General features: G+C 47.7%; 1 protein-coding gene across 2 annotated transcripts; it reads left to right on the top strand.

The window, feature by feature from the left end:
• Window positions 1–51: 51 nt before the first annotated feature.
• Window positions 52–19,331, top strand: LOC308679254 (secretory carrier-associated membrane protein 2-like). Of its 2 annotated transcripts, XM_081346848.1 has the most exons (10): window positions 52–242; window positions 7,451–7,531; window positions 8,220–8,309; window positions 9,926–10,039; window positions 11,374–11,491; window positions 12,083–12,211; window positions 13,475–13,637; window positions 14,339–14,440; window positions 16,159–16,273; window positions 17,431–19,331. In XM_081346848.1, exons 1-10 carry the CDS (start codon window positions 186–188, stop codon window positions 17,575–17,577), a joined length of 1,116 nt encoding a protein of 371 aa, XP_081202974.1. In that variant the 5' UTR covers window positions 52–185; the 3' UTR covers window positions 17,578–19,331. The 2 variants fall into 2 exon arrangements, with proteins under 2 accessions (XP_081202974.1, XP_081202973.1); XM_081346847.1 differs by lacking the exon at window positions 9,926–10,039.
• Window positions 19,332–20,152: the final 821 nt, after the last annotated feature.

Raw genomic sequence — 20,152 nt, 5'->3', positions numbered from 1 at the left:
CCAAACCACGGGGGGGGCCTCGCCCTCCGGGCGTCACTGCGCAGGCGCGGCCGGAGCCCAAAGGGGCGGAAACCAGCCTTCTCCCGGAAGCGTGTGGTTTCTAGGGTGCAGGAAGCGGACCCGGGTGAGAACAGGTGCGGCGGGGGTCTTCGTCCCGGGGAGCGGGGAGGAAGGAAAAAGCCGCCATGTCGGCCTTCGACGCGAACCCCTTCGCGGATCCCGTGGACGTCAATCCCTTCCAGGTAAGCCTGGCGGGGGTGGGTGGGGTGGGAGTAGGCCTCACTCTAAGGGTGGGTGGGAGGGGACCTTGGCCTTCCCCCCCAATATACTGAATGTGGAGGGGGGGACAGTGAAGTGACCTGACTCCAATGGGCCTGCAAGGCACCCCATTCCCGACCTGGTACCCCCCGCCCCACAAATAGGCTAGGACTACAACTCCCATCCTTCCCAACCCCCCCAGGCTGGGAATTCTGGGTCGGGGAGTGTGGGGGGAAGGGGCTCCAGAGGGATTCGTGGGTGTGGGACGGGTCTCTGCGTGTGTGTGTGTGTGTGTTCCCCCAGCTGGCAGCCCTGTCACCCCAAATCTTGTAGCCCTTTTCAGCTTCTGAGCTGCTACTTTACTTTTAGATTTCGCTTCTTTCTTTGCAGAGGAAAAAATAGCCGTAGGAAGGGCGGCCGAGCAAAGGTCGGCTGTGAAGTCAGGATCTGAGCCTCCTGCTCAGGAACTCGCCTCTCTCTCCCCAAGCTGGCATTCACAGGGGCCAAACTGGAAGCAAAACATGATTTATGAGGGTGTAAGCCACTCAAGAGTTGCTCAAGAGTGAGATAGGCGGCTTATGCATTACATAAATAAATACACACGGAAATAAATGAAACTCTTCCCCTCCCCCCCCCCAAGAAAAGATAAAACGTGCTTATTTTTAGTGAACTCTAATTTCTAGGCCAAGTGTGACGATCTGCTTCTTTAATCCAGGGAGGGGTCTCCAAACTTGGCAACTTTTGAGCCATGGATGGCAATTAACTGACTGGGGAATTGTGGAAATTGAAGGCCACATGTCTTAAAGTTATCAAGTTGGGAGATCCCCGTGTTAACTGGTTTCTCCAAAGAAGTAGCCATGTCAGTCTCTTACAGCCAAAACAGCATCTAAGGGTATTGTGGTATTTAAGAGCTTAGGAGAAAAACCTTTTCTTCCATAGTCCCCACCCTGTGAAACACCATTTTCCCACAAGGTGAGGCTGGTCCCAACCCTGTTAACTTTCCAGAAGGTCCTGAAAACATGGGTTTATCAACAAACGTGGGGATCCGGTGATAGGGAGGAGCCAGTTAGATGACTGTATGACTTTTGCACACTGTATGTTTGCCACCATTTGTCTTTTTTCTTTTTATTTGTAATGGTGGTTTTAATGGTTTTTTATGTACTCATTTTTGTGTATTTTGTTTTACTATGTACGCTCCCCATACACTCTCTGTGAGATACAAATATATAAATAACTTACAGTCATGTGAGAAATGTGTTTGTCTCCAACATTTGTTGTGGTTTCAGTTAATTTAGACAGTTTCCTGATCACTATCTTTTAGCTGGGTGAATGCAACACTGGCCCTAGGAATAAAAACATACTCGCTTCTGTTCACATAATACGCTGGAGCAAATAAGCCATTTTATGCTTTAACGTGATAGCTTGGTTCCTGTATTACTGTAAGCCACAAACTATCCATCTCTTATTTTAGCATGCAGTAGTATACTGTGTTGAGTTAAGCCAATGGGGTTGTTGAAGTCGAAGCCTTAAAAAGACGGGTTTAATTGCACTTCCTGTCTTGAACTTCTTGAAGAAAGATTGAGAGGAGGGAAAAAAGAGATAAAATATAAAAATGATTGTGCTAAATACATTAGATTCATTTTAAGTCTCTCATTTTTCCAGTATGGAAATGCTTTTTCCTCTGTTGGATGTATAGTTAATATAACGTAACACAAAAATGATGCTTTTTTGGGGGGGTGGTAAATAATAAACAAGGATTGTAGGGGAGCCCTCTGATCTGCAGTTCGAGGTTCCTGGTCAGAGTAATAACTGTTCAGCAAGCTACATGTGAGCAGAGCCATTGCTATGTGATTTTCACAAGTTTTTCTTGAAATATTAACTAGGTTTTGGGATTGTGCTGCTGAACCTCTGCAAGCTTTTGCTGTTCTTTGTTGTGCTTTGCTAAGATAATTTCCTGGCCTATTTTTTAAAGCGTTTTCTTCATCTTTTTTGATACCCTGCTTGTGACCTTTTAAATGCAAGATATATACTGTTAGCTAAATATGACTAGTCACTGAAACTCTGCTGTAAGGAGTGTTGTTATTCATAATCTGGCATAGGTTCCATCTGCTCTCTTATTTGATTTCACAGCTTTTAAGACACATTTCCTGTTGCTTTCCTCACAGTTCTGCTGAAAAGCATGGATTCTGCCGCAAAGGCTTTGAAGTTTGCTGCTCCAAGTCCCTAACAATGGAACAGAAGCCATGCCAGATAAAGTTTTAACTCTTGACTTTAAATTTATTTAGACCTAAGAGGGGTAGGAATTTCCTGTTCAAGACCAGTTTCTCCTATCTTTCCCCTAGATTAGCTTAATTTATGGATTGGATAGGAGGGTAAATGACTCCCATTTTGGCCCCCTGAAAGAAGTGGGACACAAACAGAAAGCTTATGATGATCGGAGTGTGATTGTCTCTGTGTATCTGGGCAGCCCTTCGAGGTAGGCCAGCTCAAGAAGTGGACACAGCAGGGATTCCAGGAATGCCACTTTAGTGTACACAGGTAGCCCTTGACTTACTACCACAATTGAGTTCAACTTTCCTGTTGCTGAGACATTTGCTAAGTGAGTTTGGCCCCATTTTACAACCATTCTTGCCACAATTGTTAAGTGAATCACTGCAGTGAGTAACACCAATTCTTAAGTGAATTCGGCTTCCCCATTGATTTTTGCTTGTCAGAAGGTCGCAAATGGTCACATGTCCCTGAGACCCGGTAACCATCATAAATAGCCAGTTGCCAAGCGGCTGAATTTTGACCACGGGGTTGCTGCAACGGTCCTAAGTGTGAAAAACAGCCCTAAGTGGCTTTTTTGCAGTGCCTTCGTAACTTTGGTCACTAAACAAGCTGTTGTAAGTTGAGGACTTCCTGCATTTCAGAATCTTGAAAGCTTGTCCTAGTTTCTCTCTGCCACATCCAGCGTTTATCAGCCTTGAAAACTGTGTGGACTTTGTTTTCCAGAATTCTCGGCGGAATCCAGAAGTCTTCAAGTTGCCAGGATTGCAATATACACTGATCTCATCTTAGACTAAATTAAGACAGAGTCATTTTGTCGTCTTTCTCACAGTTGCTTTCTTTTCTGGACTGTGTCACCTCTTCTCTGTGCCCCTCCTTAATTATTTTTTCTTTTCTTAAGTTCAGCTCTAAATTCCTTTATATACACATAGATAGCTTAGGGTGGTTTCCACGTCTTCCTACTTCCGCTTAGTTACTCCAACCTTGGAAGGAAGAATTTTAGTTTTTATTGTTTTGGGGGAGAAAAGATTCTTTTGTTTGAACCTCACTTTCAAAGAATCTGCTTTGGTCCTGTGGAATTTGTTTGTAACACTCTTCTTAATCCATTAACTTCTCCTGCTCGCAACAAGACGGGAGAATTGTTAACACAGGCACCCAAGCTGACTTGCATTTTCTTTACGAGAGCTCTGGCAGTAAATAGGTTGTAGAAGAAATTTTTACTAGCCTGCCGCGTTATCTCTGCAGATATTTTCATGTTTGTGTAATGTAGCATTTCCACTTCTGAAATACTGTGCCTTTTATTCTAGTTTGCTGGCTCCTAAGGAAGATACTTCTGTAACTTTTAATACAATGCTTAGGATCTTTTAGGAGTAGTTTTTGTTAAAAAAATAATAAAGTAAACGACTTTGTGGCATTGGGAAACCTTGTATCTAACGAGATGTCGACTTCAGCACTGATTTTACCATTGGAAAATCAGTTCTCAAAATTCTTTTGAGAAGCACGGATCTGCTTGAATGGCTTTCAATAGACTGATCTTTTCACGTTCTTTTACTTCTGGAATTAGCCTGTAGGGTTTTAACTGTTGCTTGGTCCAGTTACTCCGGCACCGTCAACGCTGCCAGTTCATAACTCATGACACCCATTATTACAAAAAATTAGCAGAAGGAAAGCAGTACTTTGTATGCCATGATAATGACTTGAGCATAATTCTTAAGTGCACAAGGAAGTGAGTCCCACTGTATACAATGAGCACTGTCTTCTTAATACTCCTAAATAAGGATTGTGCTGTTCCAATTTTCACCTATGATGAATGGCTAAGGGAACTAGGTTTGTTACCTAACCAAGAGAAAGTTTGGGAGTGACGGAATAGCATCTTCCAATACCTGAAGGAACACCACAGGGAAGAGAGGTTGATTCGTTCTCCGCAGAGCCGGAGGGCAGGAGAAGAAGCAACGTCAGGAAGCTGGTCAGAGGGAGATCGAATTTGAAAATGAGAAATTTCCTGACAGGGAGAACAATTTATCAGTGGAATAGCTTGCCTCCTGGGGTTACGGGCGCCCCATCACTGGAGGTCTTGGAAGAAAAGATTGGACAGTCATTTCTCCGGGATGCCATCAGGACTCCTGCCTTGGGCAGGGGGGTGGACTAGAAGATCTCGTGGGGTCCCTTCCAGCCCTGTGATTCTATGTACCAAGAAGAGCAGCAATTGGCTACCCATCTTCAAGGGCATTTTGCATGCAGCTGTGGGACTAGGAACACCTCCAAGGTCCCTTCCAGCCTAAGGATTCTACGGTTTCAATCTAACCCCAAAGGAAACGGCCCAACCCAAATCCCAGCCTCAGGATTCTAGGGTTTCTATCTAACCCCAAATGGCCCAACCCAAATCCCAGCCTCCATGGGATTGTCTTCGAGACTTTTCCGTGCTCCTAAAGGCATCTTGACTCGGGGCCAAAGGCATGCCCTCCATTTGCACAATTGCCAGTGACCGATCTAGCCTTTTCTCCCGGCCTCTGAACAGCTCCTCTTCTTTCTTTCTTTCTTTCTTTCTTTTTTTTTTTGGCAATGCCAATCAGCTGATTGGCAGGAGATGCCCCTATCCTCAGGAAGCAAGCCATGGGGCTGACCCACCTCTTGCAGCCGTACCTGGCAGAGCCCATCTGTATAGCCTCAAAACAAAATGTCCCGAATTAGCTGGCTTCACACGGTGTGTTGATTGACAGGTTGCTGCCTTCTTGTGTCGCCACGAGTCCTTTTTCTCCCTCACTTTTGAAATGCTTTTGTTAAGTCCTTGTTGCCTCAGACCTGCTTGGTGATGAGTAATTCCCCAAAAGGAGCTTCTCCATTTTCTAGAAGCCAACTTGAATCTGTCTATCCATCTCTCTCTCTCTCAAACTCGTGACATGGCGTGACGTCTCAGGACTTTTTCCCCATTGCCGGCGATGGGGTGGGCGTGGTTTGGGTCATTTTGGAAAGGTGTCTTTGTTTGCCAAAGGAGTGGGCAGCTGGAATCTTGTAAGTTTTGCTTGCTTGAACTGGGTGTGGGACTCTGGAGCAGAAGCTAATTCACTGTGCCGTTGTGCATAGGTTTTGTAATACATAACGGAATAATTCCCAAGCATTGTAGGGAAAGTCTCCGTGGCACACAACACAGCTGGATAACTGTCTAGATCAGGGGTGTCCAACCTTGGCAACTTTAAAGATTTCAACTCCCAGAATTCCCCAGCCATATATGCTGGCTGGGGAATTCTGGGAATTGAAGTCCACAAGTCTTAAAGTTGCCAAGGTTAGACACCCCTGATCTAGAGGTTAGAGAGAGTGTGGTAGAGACAAACATAGTTCTTGTGGAAGATTTACCTACAGAGAGAGAGAGAGAGAATGAGAGAGAGAATGAGAGAGAGAATGAGAGAGAGAATGAGAGAGAGACAAAAGGATACCAGGATGTGCCCAGGCAGTGACGAAACCTCGATTAAAACCAGGAGGGGAACTGGAGCCTCAGGATCTTTCTCTCTAAGACACCTTTATGAAGCCTCGAGGACACAGTTACAGATTATAACAACACTGGGAGATCTTGCTCTGATTTGCAGCCTAGCTTCCTTTTATAAAGTTTTTTTTGGGGGGGGGTTTGTTTGGTTTTTTTAATTTGGAAAAAAAAATATTTCAAAACTTCCTATGGTCACTAAGAAAATGGTCTGGAGCATTTTGATGTCCTCGCGCTGAGCTGCTTCCCCTGTGTTCCAACCTGTTCAGGAAGTCTGACTTTCACACTTAGGCAAGCTCGGCGTGACAAAGCAAGTGATGCAATTCGCAATCCGCTTTTCTTCCTTTTTGCAAAGCCGGCTTTCTGTCATTTCAATGGAGCTGCCAGTCACTCGGCAGGCAGACTTTCAGGTGGTTGGTTCAGCCTGTTCCGCGATGCATCTTTTCAGAACGCTGCTCCTCCTGCGGGGGTCAAGCTTTGCGGGTACTTAAAAGCAGAATCTAGGTGGTAATCCTCGGCGTACGACTCACAATTCCCCAGATTTTCTGTCGCTAAGCGAGACATTGGTTAAGTCGGTTTTGCCCCATTTTACGACCTGCCTTGCCACATTTGTTAACTGAACCACAGCCGTTGTTAGGTGAACAACCCGGTTGTAAAATGAGTCTGGCTTCCCCGTTGACGTTGAACAGTTGCAAGTCCAGGACTGTATGCAGTCAGGATTATTTCAAGGCAAGCCACCTTGGATTTGGCAGGCCATCTCCACGGTGAAAACACGGTGCTGGTTTTCAGGCTTCCTTACCTGCAGTTTGCCCCTGTATCCTTCCCTCCCTCCCTCCCCGGAGTGATTCACAAAGCTGCATAACAACATTGCTTGGCATGGGAGTGTCAGGACTACGGCTCTTTGCCTGGAGTTATTCATTAAATGGAGCTTGCAAAGTTGACCTAGCCAGCTAAGCTAGGATGGAGGTGGTTTTGTTTTGCTCTGCACAGGAATAAGCAACCATTGGGTGGCCAAGCGCCCCCTTTTACAGTGGGAGGGCTGAGGGCGGCCAAGTAGGTGTGGCTATATTGGGTGGAACTCAGATCGGGGGGGGGGGGGAGAGGGGGGGCTGCAAGAATTGTCTTCATTTTGGGACTGATGTGCCTGTTTTCCTGGGAGCACAGGAAACTACCATTGGTTCTCAGCCATCATGATTAGGAGTGGGGGTGTTTCTTGACAATTTTAAGATGTGCGGACTTCAACTCCCAGAATTCCCTGGCCGGCTGGGGAATTCTGGGAGTTGAAGTCCGCACAGCTTAACGTTCACAAGGTTGAGAAACATTAGTCAAGACTGTAAACAGAACGGTCCAAGAACCTCATCTAAAATTAAACCTACACCGCTGTTATGTTCCAGGAAACCTATTAATATTCTTTCTTCTCGTCTCTTTCTCTCCTTCTTTTCCAAGGATCCTTCAGTCACTCAGCTGACCAACGCGAACCAAGGTAACATGGATGAGTTCAATCCGTTCTCGGAGAATTCTCGGCAGGTAAGTTCAGGGTTAGAGTCAGCTTTGATTGATCTACCATGGTTGGATCCCCGGGGTAGGGCGTTGGAGGGGGGAGGAAACCTTTGGAGCAATATTCTGGATGCTCTACAACTACGCTGTGTGCAGTTTTCAGAGATTTTATTCTTTTAAATTTTTGATTGGGGGCTGCCCAAAGTTGGTTGAAAGAGCAATAGCCCTTAGACCAGGGGTCTTCCAACTTGGCCCTTTGATGACTTGTGGACTTCAACTCCCAGAATTCCTCAACCGGGCACGCGTGCCTGAGTGAGGAATTCTGGGAGTTGAAGTCCACAAGTCATCAAAGGGCCAAGTTGGAAGACCGCTGCCTTAGACTTATATACCGCTTCACAGTGCTTTACAGCTCTTGGGTTTACAGAGTCAGCATATGGCCCCCAACAATCTGGGTCCCGGGTAGTTACATAAATGTTTTTTTAAAAAAAATAAATAATTAGGAGCTGGTTGGAGATAACTCTTTATCTCCCACTTTCTGATATCTGCTCCCTTCCTCCACATCTTTTAGTTCTACTTATAACCTGTATTTTTATTGCAGTTTTACATACCTACCTACCTACAATTCTATTTCAATGTTGTAAGCCACCTAGAGTCACCTTGTGGGGTGGCAGACAAATTTCGATGATGATGATGATGATGTTTTCCTCTCTCCCTTTAGACAAACACAGGTCAGACCATCCCAACAACACAGCCTGCTGGCACTTCTCAACCAGCCGTGCTGCAGACCTCTGTGGAGCCCACCCCACAGGTGCACCCCCTCCCCCCTTCACTCCTTGCGTTATTAGAGTCTGTCTCTGTAGGACTTCATCCTATATCCTACGCCAGTGATGGCAAACCTGCCGAGTGCCCAAACTGCAACCTAAAACCCACTTATATATCATCAGGTGCCAGGTGGGCGTGGCCCATTGGGTGGGCGTGGCTGCGGTGATAACGGCAGACTGGATGGGACTAAAAAGTTCAATCAATCAATTCGAACTTTGCAAGAAGTTGAAATTGATTGATTGAACTCTTTTTTCTTTTTGCACACGGCAGCAGAGGCCTAAAGCGGAAAGGTTTTATAAAACCCAGCTGAAGGCCTAGGACTGGGGCGACGGTGCACGTGCCCACAGAGAGGGCTCTGCGTGCCACCTGTGGCACGCGTGCCATAGATTCGCCACCACGGTGACTTATGCTATACCATAATAGAGCCCATGAAGTGCTGATCAGGGTGCTGGTCCCCTGGAAAAGCTATCTCAATGTCCTTTTCTGTGCACTTTGTACTTTTTTGCCTCCGCTCATAAGGAAGAGAAGGTTAAAGGGAAAAACAAGCTTGTCTTCCAGGTATTTAATCTGGAACACTCTTTGCCACCGCCCTTGTCCCGTAAGGTTGGGATTCTAACTCCCAGAGTTCATAGCTTGCTTAGAGGATTCTGGGAGATGCGGTCTCTGCCCATCTGGAGGAGGGGCCGAGAGGAAGAAGGCTAATATGACATGGGGCCAGGGTGGATTAAATTAACCTCCTGCCACTGTCACTAACCTGGAATGTTTCTTGCCAAATCCCTCTCTAATTTTAGAAGTGCACTGGCCACTTAAGGCCCTTTGCCTAAATTTTGTTTCCCCTGTTCATTCTTTGCTTCTCTGCTTGATGCTCTCTGAGCTTGGTAGTTTTCTTGCAGAGGTTTCATTACCAGACTGGGTAACGTTATCCTTCTCCTCCACTCTGCAGACCCCATTCCCTTCTAGCACTGATGATGTTACCTAGCTGGGTTACGAAACACCTGTAAGAAAAGCTCGGAGAGCACCAAGAACCTTGTAGTTCAGCCCTGAATATCCGAGCTACAAATATTCCCTCTTTTGCCTGTTTTACGGTATCTCCTTCACATTTCTGCATTCTTGTTCCTTTGACCTTGGGGATTCCATGGTCTAGTTCCTTCATGGCCTCAGTTTTTCCTTCCTCTTTAGCTGTTTTCTCCAAAGTATTCTGCCTGCCAGGCACCCCCTTAGTTGTTTGTTGGGGCAGATGGGATTTGGCATCCAGTCTGCAGAGACTCCTGGCTCCCAGATCAAACTAATGACAGCAAGACAAGTTTTGCAAAAACCTCACAGCCATCAGCGTGTCCACGGGCGACAGTGACTTTGCCTAAACCTCTTCCCCCAAAGAGCTTCAGATCAGAAGAATATTTAATTTTTCTTCCTTTCGATGAGGAAAGAGGTGCATTCAATACATTCCTAGCGGTCTGTTTTCCCATGTGCAATTTTTTTTTCTTTTCCCCCTGCCTTTGCCTTACTTGTCTAACCTGTTTTGGGTGCGAGTTACTCAGTTGCAGAAGCTAGCAGACCAGGCCCGTCCCATAAGCTTAGAACAAGCCTAGTTGTGTGTTGCAGCTGCTGCTTAGACAGGCCAGCAAGTACCTGACTCCTAAATTCATCTCAGCAAATTCAGAAGGTTCAGAGAGGCAGAAGTTGCTAGAGGACAGCAGCGGTCAGACTCGCCGGCAGGTAAAACGCGAAAGGGTAGCCAGTAACACCTGAAGACTGTTGCACCCCTTCCTCTAGGACAGGGGTGGGGAACCTGGCTTCTTTTATGCCTTGTGGACTTCAACTCCCAGAATTCCTGAGCCAGCTGGGCTGTTTTATGCCTTGTGGACTTCAAGGTACTAGTAATGGTGTTTAAAGCCCTACATGGCATGGGTCCGGAGTACCTGAGGGAACACCTGCTGCCGGCATCAACCTCCCTGCGCCCTGTGCGTTCCCACAGAGAGGGCCTCCTCAGGGTGCCACCGATCAGAGAATGTCGATTGGTGGCCCCCAGGGGGAGATCCTTCTCTGTGGGCGCTCCAGAACTATGGAATCAGTTACCGGTAGAGCTCCGGATGGCGCCCGATCTTCGCTCCTTTCGCCGCGATCTGAAGACGTTTTTGTTTGTACAAGCCGGCCTGGCCTGATGGGGGATTGGTGGGGGTTTTATTCTTGTATTTTTATTGTAGTATTTTTGGGGTTTTTTATAAATGTAGTATATTAATTGTTTTAACGGGCAACTAATTTAATCTCTTTTAATATTTGTAACTTTGTATTTTATTCTTGCCCTGTGAACCGCCCTGAGTCCTTCGGGAGAAGGGCGGGATAGAAATATTAAAAATAAATAAATAAATAAAAATAAACTCCCAGAATTCCTGAGCCAGCCATGCTGGCTCAGGAATTCTGGAAGTTGAAGTCCACAGCTCATAAAAGAGCCCAGGTTCCTCACCCCTGCTCTAGGAAGTTACAGGTGGTCCTCAATGACCACGAGGGAGCCCAAAGTTTCCATTAATAAGTGGGACAGTTGTCATGAATTTTGCCCCATTTGATGACTTTTTTTGTCACGGAGCTTTTAAGGAACACGGTGGCACGTTGAGCCCAATCAAAATGCTTGGGACTCATCTCCAGTCTGCGTGCGTGCCCATCCGAGATATGGGTTACATTTCAGGAGCGAAATGCATACTGCCCTCAGAAAGTTGAGCACCCTTTTCAAATATATGTTTGTGTGTGTGTGTGTGTGTGTGTGTGTGTTTGTTCCTTGACTTACCACTAGAGTTGAGCGAGACAATTGGTCACTTGAGTTTCGCCCCACTTTTACCACCTACCTTGCCCCCGTTGTTCAGTGAATCAGGGGAATTCTGGCAGTTGAAGTCCATATATTTTAAAAACTGCCACGTGATACAACCTCCACTCTAAAAGAAGGATAGGTAGAGGTTCTCTCTCACTAGCACCCTTGCCCATCCCCTAGCTAGAATTTACTTTAACCCTCCTCTTCCCCTTTCTAATAATTTGTATTACTTCTCCCCGTCTTCAAGTCGATGGCCTCAGCAGCACAGGCTGGGCTTCTGAAGCAGCAAGAAGAATTAGAAAGGAAAGCTGCGGAATTGGATAGAAAAGAGCGTGAACTTCAGAACAGCGCAGCAGGCTTTGACCGTGAGTAATAACAGAGTTGGAAGGGTCCTTGGAGGTCTTCTAGTCCAACCCCCCTCCCCCCCACCCGCTCAGGCAGGAAACCCTGAAATGCCATTTCAGACAAATGGCTGTCCAGTCTCTTCTTAAAAACTTCCAGTGTGGGAGCATTCACCGCTTCTGGAGGCAAGGAGTTCCACTGGTTAATTGTTCTAACAGTCAGGAAGTTTCTCCTTAGTTCTAGGCTGCTTCTCTCCTTGATTAGTTTCTATCTCTTGCTTCTTGTCCTGTCTTCAGGTGCTTTGGAGAATAGCTTGACTCCCTCTTCTTTGGGCCAGCCCCTCAGAGATTGGAATATCATGGAATATCATGTCAACCCTTGTCCTCTTCCTTCAACTAGACATACCCAATTCCTGCAACCACTCTTCATATATATTTGAGCCTCCAATCCCTTAATCATCTTTGTTGTTCCGCTCTTTAAGGTTCAAGCCCCCCCCCAAATAATAAATGAGGAAGACATCTTCTGCATACCCCCGCCCCCCCGGGGCAGGCTTCCAAATTCTGGCATGGTGGTGGAAGCCCTTCCTGAAATGCATTCTCTTTTCTCCCCTCCAGCAAAACAGAACAACTGGCCCCCGCTTCCAAGGTTCTGCCCTGTCAAGCCTTGCTTCTATCAGGATTTCTCGGCGGACATCCCAGCCGACTATCAGCACATTTGCAAAATGATGTATTACTTATGGATGCGTGAGTAAAAGCGGGGAAGCAGAGAGGCTGAGAAGCTTCTCCGAGATAATGAAACATTGGATTTTTTTGTTTGAATTTTAAAAAAATAGTAAAAATTAAAAAAAAACCAATTGGAGGTGCCAATTTCCATTTCCTCCAGGTCTTTAACCTCTGAGTAAAAAAGACCCTTAGCAGTTTGTTGAGAAAGGTATACTGTAGTCTTATTAGAAGTCAACTGTATTGCAGTTAAGCATACCCAGAATTGAGACTTGCGCACCCAAATCCCTAAATTCAACTTTTCCATCCCTTAACAGTTTCCCATTGCGTGCGTGTGTGTGTGTGCGCACACACGCACACACACACGATGACCAAGTAAGGTTCAAGCAAGATGTTTTCAGCTGCCTCCTTCTCCCAGCCGGGTGACCTTGAGGTAGCATCTGGAGAAGATACAGCATTTACTTTCACTTTCCCCCATGCATCTCCCTTTTTATCCACTCTCCCCAGAGTTCATGGCAGATTGTCCCCGCATGGTAGCGAAGCACAAGTCAGCATAAGGTGGCAGCTGACAAGCGGTCCCTTCTGGCTGGGGGGGGGGGAGGAGGAGGAAGGTTAAGGGAAGAAGCCTCAGTTCATATTAAAAGCATAGGCCTTACCATTATTATGCCATTAAGATTTTAAAAGATGGGATTTGGTTCCTGAACGTACCTCTTCCTTGAACTTAATGTCACTTTGCCCAAGGCACAGAGGAAAGTTTCTCTCCTCTGGATTAGGAGTAGCGCAAAAGATTTTCACTTTTAATTGATTTCACCAAGCCAGTGACAGCGTACAAGAGTTTAGAAAGCATTTTCCAAAGTGAGGAAAGGCTAGGTCAAAAAAAATATATAACTTTTTGGACAGCTTGGTTCATCAAGCGGAGGTACGATTGGAGGAACTTGGGCGAGACCGTCCCTTCAAATAAAAAGTCTTTGAAGCATGTCCGTGCAACGCAGAACATGTTACCACTCCAGAAAATAAAATCCTTTGGGGGGGGGTGCAAGAGCATCCATATTTGTCGCTCCCAGGGGCTTCGAGGAAATCCCTACGCATTTCGGATCTTTAGCGCAGGGGTCTGCAACCTTCACAGCTTTTTAAGACTTGTGGACTTCAGCTCCCAGAATTCCTCAGCCAGCTATGCTGGAGTCCACAAGTCTTAAAGTTGTCAAGGTTGCAGACCCCCGCTTTAGCGAAGCTTTTTCGCTGACTGCAATTTTATTATTATTATTATTATTTTGCTCTCCTAACCAGTTCATTCGGTCACCTTGCTGTTAAACCTCCTCGCCTGCTTGGCGGTGTTCACAGTGGAACCCACTACCACGGGATCGGATTTCGGCCTGTCCATCTTGTGGCTCGTCTTGTTCACCCCCTGCGCTTTCCTGTGTTGGTATCGGCCAGTTTACAAGGCTTTCAGGCAAGTAGCACGTTCCCTCCCGGAGGGCAGGGCTGGCGGCATCTAATGTTGTGTTGAAGGAAAAAAAATCTTCATCGGGGTCCAGTCCAAGTCGGGAATAAACAACACGGCGACTGCTTTAGAAAGAAGGTTGCAGTTTATTGAAGAGGAGAGCCAGACAGAAAGATGGCTCTGGAAGGGGCGGGGGGGGGGGGAAAGCACATGTAGGGAGTGGGTTTTTATACCTTCTGGGGCTCTTGAGGTTATTTCCTGTTCCTGTTTGAATTTCCTGCTTTGTATTTCCTGTGTCATGCACTTTGACCTGAGTCTGAGTGTGCCCCTTTGGCATCTGTGGGTTAATCCTATTATGTCCCGTCTTAGAGTTTGGGTGTGGGGTATGTAGATTTTAGGTGTCTTTGTCTTCCTAAGCTTCTAGCTGGAGGCCTCCAACCTTCCTGAATGGGTTATCACATCGGCATTTCTTCAGAGCTGGTTTCTGCTTGGGGGAGGGAGACTTGGGGCAATTAAGAAAAAAACTGGGCCTGCTTTTCTGCCTCTTTAAGACCCTTTGAGGAAATATAATATTCTGCCCTTTTAATATTTCCTTCTCTGGGTGTGTGTGGGGGGGGGACGGGGCTGCCTTCCCACAGTTGAAAGGGGCCTTCCGTGAAATTCCCACACGGGACGGCCCCCGGCTTGACTTTCTCCCTGTCTCTTCACAGGTCTGACAGCTCCTTCAGTTTCTTCTTCTTCTTCTTCATATTTTTTTGCCAAATAATCGCCCACATCGTCCAGGCTGTCGGCATCCCTAACTGGGGGAGCAGGTAAGCCTCGTGGCTACCCCAAAGCCCTGACGGACAGGGCATCTGCCTTTTGCTGACAGACGAAGAGAACTGCTGCCTTGCCGGGTGGGTGGGGTGGGTGGGGGGGTCTCTACTTACCCTTTTCTAAAGCCTCTTCTGTTTTTTTTCTCCTGGTCTGCGGCTTCCACAGATCCCAGCTGAAGCACTTCTAACTCCATGCTTCCTGCTCTCAGTCCTCGCCCAAAAGGCCTGTATTTCTTCTAACCTTCTCACGCACATCCCGCCCGCGCTGTGCTCGCCCCTTCGCCTTGCGTGTTTTCTGATCCCTGGATGGTGTGCGCTCTCTCTGCCTCTGCCTCTCCCTTTCTCTCTCTCTTTCCCTCCCGCTCTCTTTCTCCCTTTCTCTGCCCTCCCTCTCCCCTTCTCCCCCTCCCTTTCCCTCCCGCTCTTTCTCCCTCTCTCTGCCTCTCCCTCTCTCCCCTTCTCCCTCTCACCCAATCCCCTTCTCTCCCCCCATCTCTGCCTCTCCCTTTCTCTCTCTTCCGCTCTCTTTCTCCCTCTCCCCTTCTCTCCTTCTCCCTCTCTGCCTCTCCCTTTCTCTGCCCTCCCTCTCCCCTTCTCCCCTTCCCTTTCCCTCCCCGCTCTTTCTCCCTCTCTCTGCCTCTCCCTTTCTCCCTCTCTGCCTCTCCCTTTCTCTGCCCTCCTTCTCCCCTTCCCTTTCCCTCCCCACTCTTTCTCCCTTTCTGCCTCTCCCTCTCTCCCCTTCTCCCTCTCACCCAATCCCCTTCTCTCCCTCCCTCTATGCCTCTCCCTTTCTCTGCCCTCCCTCTCCCCTTCTCCCCCTCCCTTTCCCTCCCGCTCTTTCTCCCTCTCTGCCCCTCCCTTTCTCCCCTTCTCCCTCTCACCCAATCCCCTTCTCTCCTCCCTTCCCTTTCTCTCCTTCTCCCCCGCTCCCATTCTTTCTCCCTCTCCCTTCCTCTGCCTCTCCCATTCTCCCTCCTGTTCTTCCTCTCCCCCTTCCCCCTCTTTCTCTCCCTCTCCCTCCTGCACCCTCTCTTTCCCCTTCCCCCCTCTTTCTGCCCCTTTCCATCCCTGGCTGTGTTTTCACTTCTCACTCATCCAAGGCATTCTGGACTTAGCGGTCCTCAACCTTCATCTCTGTAACCACCCTCTTTTTTTTCAGCCAAATCTGGGCTAGGAGGTAGTTTGGGTATGTCCTGAAGTCATTTGACTGGACAAAGTCAGCCAGGGAGGGGCAGAACCACAGAGAAGCCCCGAGCAGTCCAGCTTTCGGGCAAAAGTGGACTTAGCAGATTCAGTTGGTTGCATAAGTCTGGCTTACCCCAGGAGGAAACCCAGGGCTGGATGAACCTGCCAGAACCGATGAAGCTTCTTGGACGAGAAGCGAAACGCCTTCCAGGAAAAGCCGAGAAAGCCGAGTTGCCTTTTGAAAAAGCACCTTTTGAGACAGCCGTCAGCTGGATGACTGACAGTCTCCTGGCTACCGCCAGTGAGAGCATGAGACCTTTTTGACCAGACAGCTCGCTCTCTTTAGAGCAGAGACATCTGCTCGTTCTTCCAAGCAGCTTCTTAGGAACCTCCAAGGGAACCGGGCGTCCCTTTGATACAGCCGGCCTTCTTCCTCTGCGGTATCAATTCTCCCTTCTCCGTGCAATTTGAATTCCTGCTCATTCAATATCCCCCCCCCCACTCTTCTTTTTTTCTCTCCCTCCCTCCAGCGGCTGGATTTTGGCCCTCTCCGCAACCTCAAACTTGGCCGTGAAGATTATCATGATGGTGGTGGCCCTGTTCTTCACAACCTGCGCCGCGCTCTCCCTCTTCCTGCTGAAGCGAGTGAGTTGCCCGCCGAAAGACAAGTGATTGACAGTGGCTGAGAGCCCTGCGGCCATTAGTAGCCTTCCCCCCTCCTCCTCCTCCTCCCCACGGAAGAAAAAGCAGATTTAACCAATTTTAACCGTGCAGCGACTGGAGGTCACTGCCTCCCTCCCAGCCCTTTTGCTCTGCCAAAAGTGAGGCTGATGGATCCCACCTCCCCGAATATCCGAAAGGAGCCTAGTTGTCTGCCCCGCTGATAACGGGCTGTCCTCGACTTACGACCACTGTTGAGCCCAAAATTGAGGTTGCTAAGCGAGACGTTAAGTGAGTTTTGTCCCGTTTTTACCACCTTTGTTGCCACGGTTCCTCAGTAAAAAAAATCACCGCAGTTGATAAGTGAGTAGCCCAAATGGTTACGGGAAACTGCCTTCCCCGTTGGCTTTGTCAAAAGGTCACAAACGGGGATCACGTGACCCCTGGGACACTGCAGCCGTCATAAGTATGGGTCAGTTTGATCACCTGACCCCTCCATATGGGGATGCTGCAACGGTTGTCAATGGGAAAAACAGCTGTAACTCACTTTTTTCTGTGCCGTTGTAACTTCGAACAGTCACTAACTGAAGTGCTGTAAGATGAGGAGTACTCGTATGCTTCTAGAACAGGGGTCCCCAACCCCCGGTCCATGGACCGGTACCGGTCCGCGGCATGCCAGCAACTGGTCCGCACAAACAAGCAAAGCCCCATCCGCGGGATGCAGGCCGCACACAAAACCACGCACACTCCGGTCCACGGAAAAACCTCTCTCCATGGAACCGGTCCCCGGTGCCCAAAAGGTTGGGGGGGGGCTCTGTTCTAGAATATTTTTGTCATGACTCGCTGGGTATTTGCCCCATTAGTAGTTCCTTCGTAGTATTAAGCTGTGGTTTCTTGAACAAAATTGGCCAGGGAGGAATGCTGCGACACCACCATAGCTTTTAAATGGTCGCTAAATAAAGGGTCGTAAGTTGACACATGCAGTGTTTGAACAACTGGCCAGAGTGCCACCCCCATCATGTTGCTGTTGGGCGGCAGCAGCGGCGGTCTTCTCCGCTGGAACGAGATGAACGGAGCCAGCTCTGGACCTCCTGGCGGGGCTTTTAACTGAATTTCTCCCCTTGCTTTGTCCCCTCCCCAAGGTCCACTCGCTCTATCGCCGGACCGGCGCCAGCTTCCAGAGAGCCCAGGAAGAATTCTCGCAAGGCATCCTCAGCAACAGGAGCTTTCAGACGGCCGCTAGTGGAGCAGCTTCCACGGCGGCTCAGAATGCTTTCCGGGGAAACTGAATTTCCCGAGCGAGGCTCCTGCTTCCCTTCCAGATGGTACCTGATCCTCAACGTTCAGGCGGTTTTCTCTCCCCACGGGGAGGGGGGGGGAAGTCTTAACTCCCAAGAGACTCACCGGGAGCTTTCTCCAAAACTTTGCCCTGTTCTCCATCCACGTCTTGTGGGAAAGTGCAAAGATTCGGGTGTCTAACTTTTGGTGTGATTTTTTTTCCTCCCCCTCCCCCCCCCCCTTTTCCTCCCTCTCTCCCTTCCAATATACATCTTTTTGACTTACACATCTATATTTCTTGCGCTTTCCATTTCTTCCGTTGCCGGCGTTTTGGGGGGGGGACAAAAGCAGTTTTGCACTCTTTGCCATCCCCACTGGAAGCGTCAATGAACAATCACTTCCCTTTTCCTCGTCTTCCCGGCTGCTGTCCTGGTGGGTTTTTAATTAGCTAAAAGACTCGTTAACTGCCAGCGTAGGATGAGGCGTGCATGGCCGTTTTTCCCTAGCGTGTGTGGTCTGGGAGAGACAAAAGACAATGTCTGGCGGACACGCCTTGCTCCTTTTCGCCCCTCCCTAAAGGCACCAAAACCAGGTTTCCTATTTGGGATTGAACCATTAAAGATTGTTCTTCACCAGCCACACTGGCCCCTGAGAAGCCAGTAACCTGGATTTTGAAAGGGGATGATGGGCTTTCAGGTTAAACAGGGGAGCAAACGTTGAGACGAAGAGGGCAAATATTTCTAATTTGGGTAATCCTGTCTTGATTTTACTCAACGCTGTCGTACCTGGTTTGTACCTGGTTTAGTCTCTCTGCCTTCCTCGCCCAGCTTCAATGCAACTGCCAAACAGTTCTTCAAAAAGAGCATGTTAGCAAAAGCCCCTATTTCTCCAAAAAAATAAATAAAATAAAATTGGCCTATGGAAACATCTCCTGATTTTTTTAACCAGATTTTTCAGTTGCCGGCACCTGTGGTTTCAAACTACAGTTTGGAGAGAAAGACTATGGTTTTAGCCAAGGCTTGTTTGGGGCAGAATGGGTGACAGGCCATTCTTAAGGTCCCAATTCTTACTGTCTGTTTATTCAACCCCAGCGATGATTGACAGCTGTTAAAAACATTTCGGTATCTCCTCCAAGGCCTGTTTGAGTTCTCTGCAAACGAATCAGTGTAAAAGGAAAAGCTCAGTTTCCCCCATCTGATAGGCTTGATCGATAAGTAGAAATGGGGGGTATAGGTCTCAGAAAAAACACTAAATACTCTGGTTACTTCCGTCGACCTAATTTAAGCGATCTAAAATGCACACCAGAGGCTTGCAAGTAACTTTGAATAGATCTGATGAAGGGGGAAATGTTCAGAGAACTTAAATGAGGCTGCAGTCTCGCTAAACAATTTTTTTTCCCCTGGCTTTTTTACTCATTTAGGCAAACTTGGTGTCTCTTTCTCCCCTCCCCCAAAATACATAGCTGTTTGGGGGGGTCCCGTCCTCCCAACAGATGTTTCCAAACCCTTGTGAGGTCGGATGTAGCCCAGTGCATCCCAGGGAAGTATATCTTGGTTTCTGTCTCTTTTTTATTTTATTATTCTTTGAAGATATGTAATGATGGCAGAAATGAGATTTTTTTTAAAAAGAAAAAAAGAAAAAAGCATCTTCCCCTCTAGGATGTATTTTCCACCTCTATTTTTTTTTGTCCCTGTAAAAAAAATGTATATGTCAAACTTTTGTTTGTTATTAAATGCAGAATAAAAATATCGAGAATTAGTAGAAACATCTGCTTTTTTTGTTTGTTTGTAATTGTGTTTCTTTGAATGGCATTAAGCACCGGAGCACCTGCATTTCTCGTCGCCTTGTGATATTCTCTTCCTGATGATCTTGAGGGTAATAATAATAATAATAATAATGTTGGAAGGGACCTTGGAGGTCATCTAGTCCAACCCCCTGCTCAGGCAGGAAACCCTATACCATTTCAGACAAATGGCTATCCAGTCTCTTCTTAAAAACTTCCAGTGTTGGATGCCCTTCAAAAGGTGAAGGGCAGCGATGTGCAAGCCGATTTCCAAAGGCAGCTGCCAAGGATGGTTTAGCTTCAAGAGACCATTTGACAGACTTGGAGTCTCAGTGGCTTGTTTGCACACCCTCCAATGGTTTGACTTTGTGAGGCAACACCAAGTCACAAACTTAACACAGGCTGGGTTTGCACAAGAAGCTCTGTGTGAGTGGGTGGGAGAAATTTAGGGATGGGGGATCCCTCCAAATGGAGCTGCCAGAGGACACCCCATGCCCTCCCATAGGCTTTGTTCCCCAAGAGTGGCCAAGGCCAGGCCCAGGTTTGTTCATTTATATCTGCCTTTATCAATAACTCAAGGTAGAGAGCAGACCTAACAGTCCCTCTTCCTATTTTTCCCACTACAAACACCCTGAATTTGTGGGGAGTGTTGGGCAAAGAGAGAGGAACTGTTCCCAAGGTCACCCAGCCAGCTTTCATGCCTAAAGGGGAACTAGAAGTCACCATCTGCCGAATTTTATGCCTAAAGCAGGACTAGAACTCTCCGTCTCCTGGTGATTGGCCCAATGTCAACCAGCCACCTT

Source organism: Vipera berus, assembly GCF_964194415.1.
Source record: "Vipera berus genome assembly, contig: HAP1_SCAFFOLD_88, whole genome shotgun sequence".
Taxonomy (NCBI): Eukaryota; Metazoa; Chordata; class Lepidosauria; order Squamata; family Viperidae; genus Vipera; species Vipera berus.
Note: the sequence above shows the minus strand (reverse complement) of the source record. Positions and strands in the feature narration are given on the sequence as shown.

Bases quoted from the DNA above. Each gene is read 5' to 3' on its own strand.
- LOC308679254 (XM_081346848.1), top strand. From the start codon at position 186: ATGTCGGCCTTCGACGCGAACCCCTTCGCGGATCCCGTGGACGTCAAT. The intron at 11,492-12,082 runs GTGAGTAATAAC...TCTCCCCTCCAG, and splicing joins CAGCGCAGCAGGCTTTGACC to CAAAACAGAACAACTGGCCC. The intron at 12,212-13,474 runs GTGAGTAAAAGC...TCTCCTAACCAG, and splicing joins GATGTATTACTTATGGATGC to TTCATTCGGTCACCTTGCTG.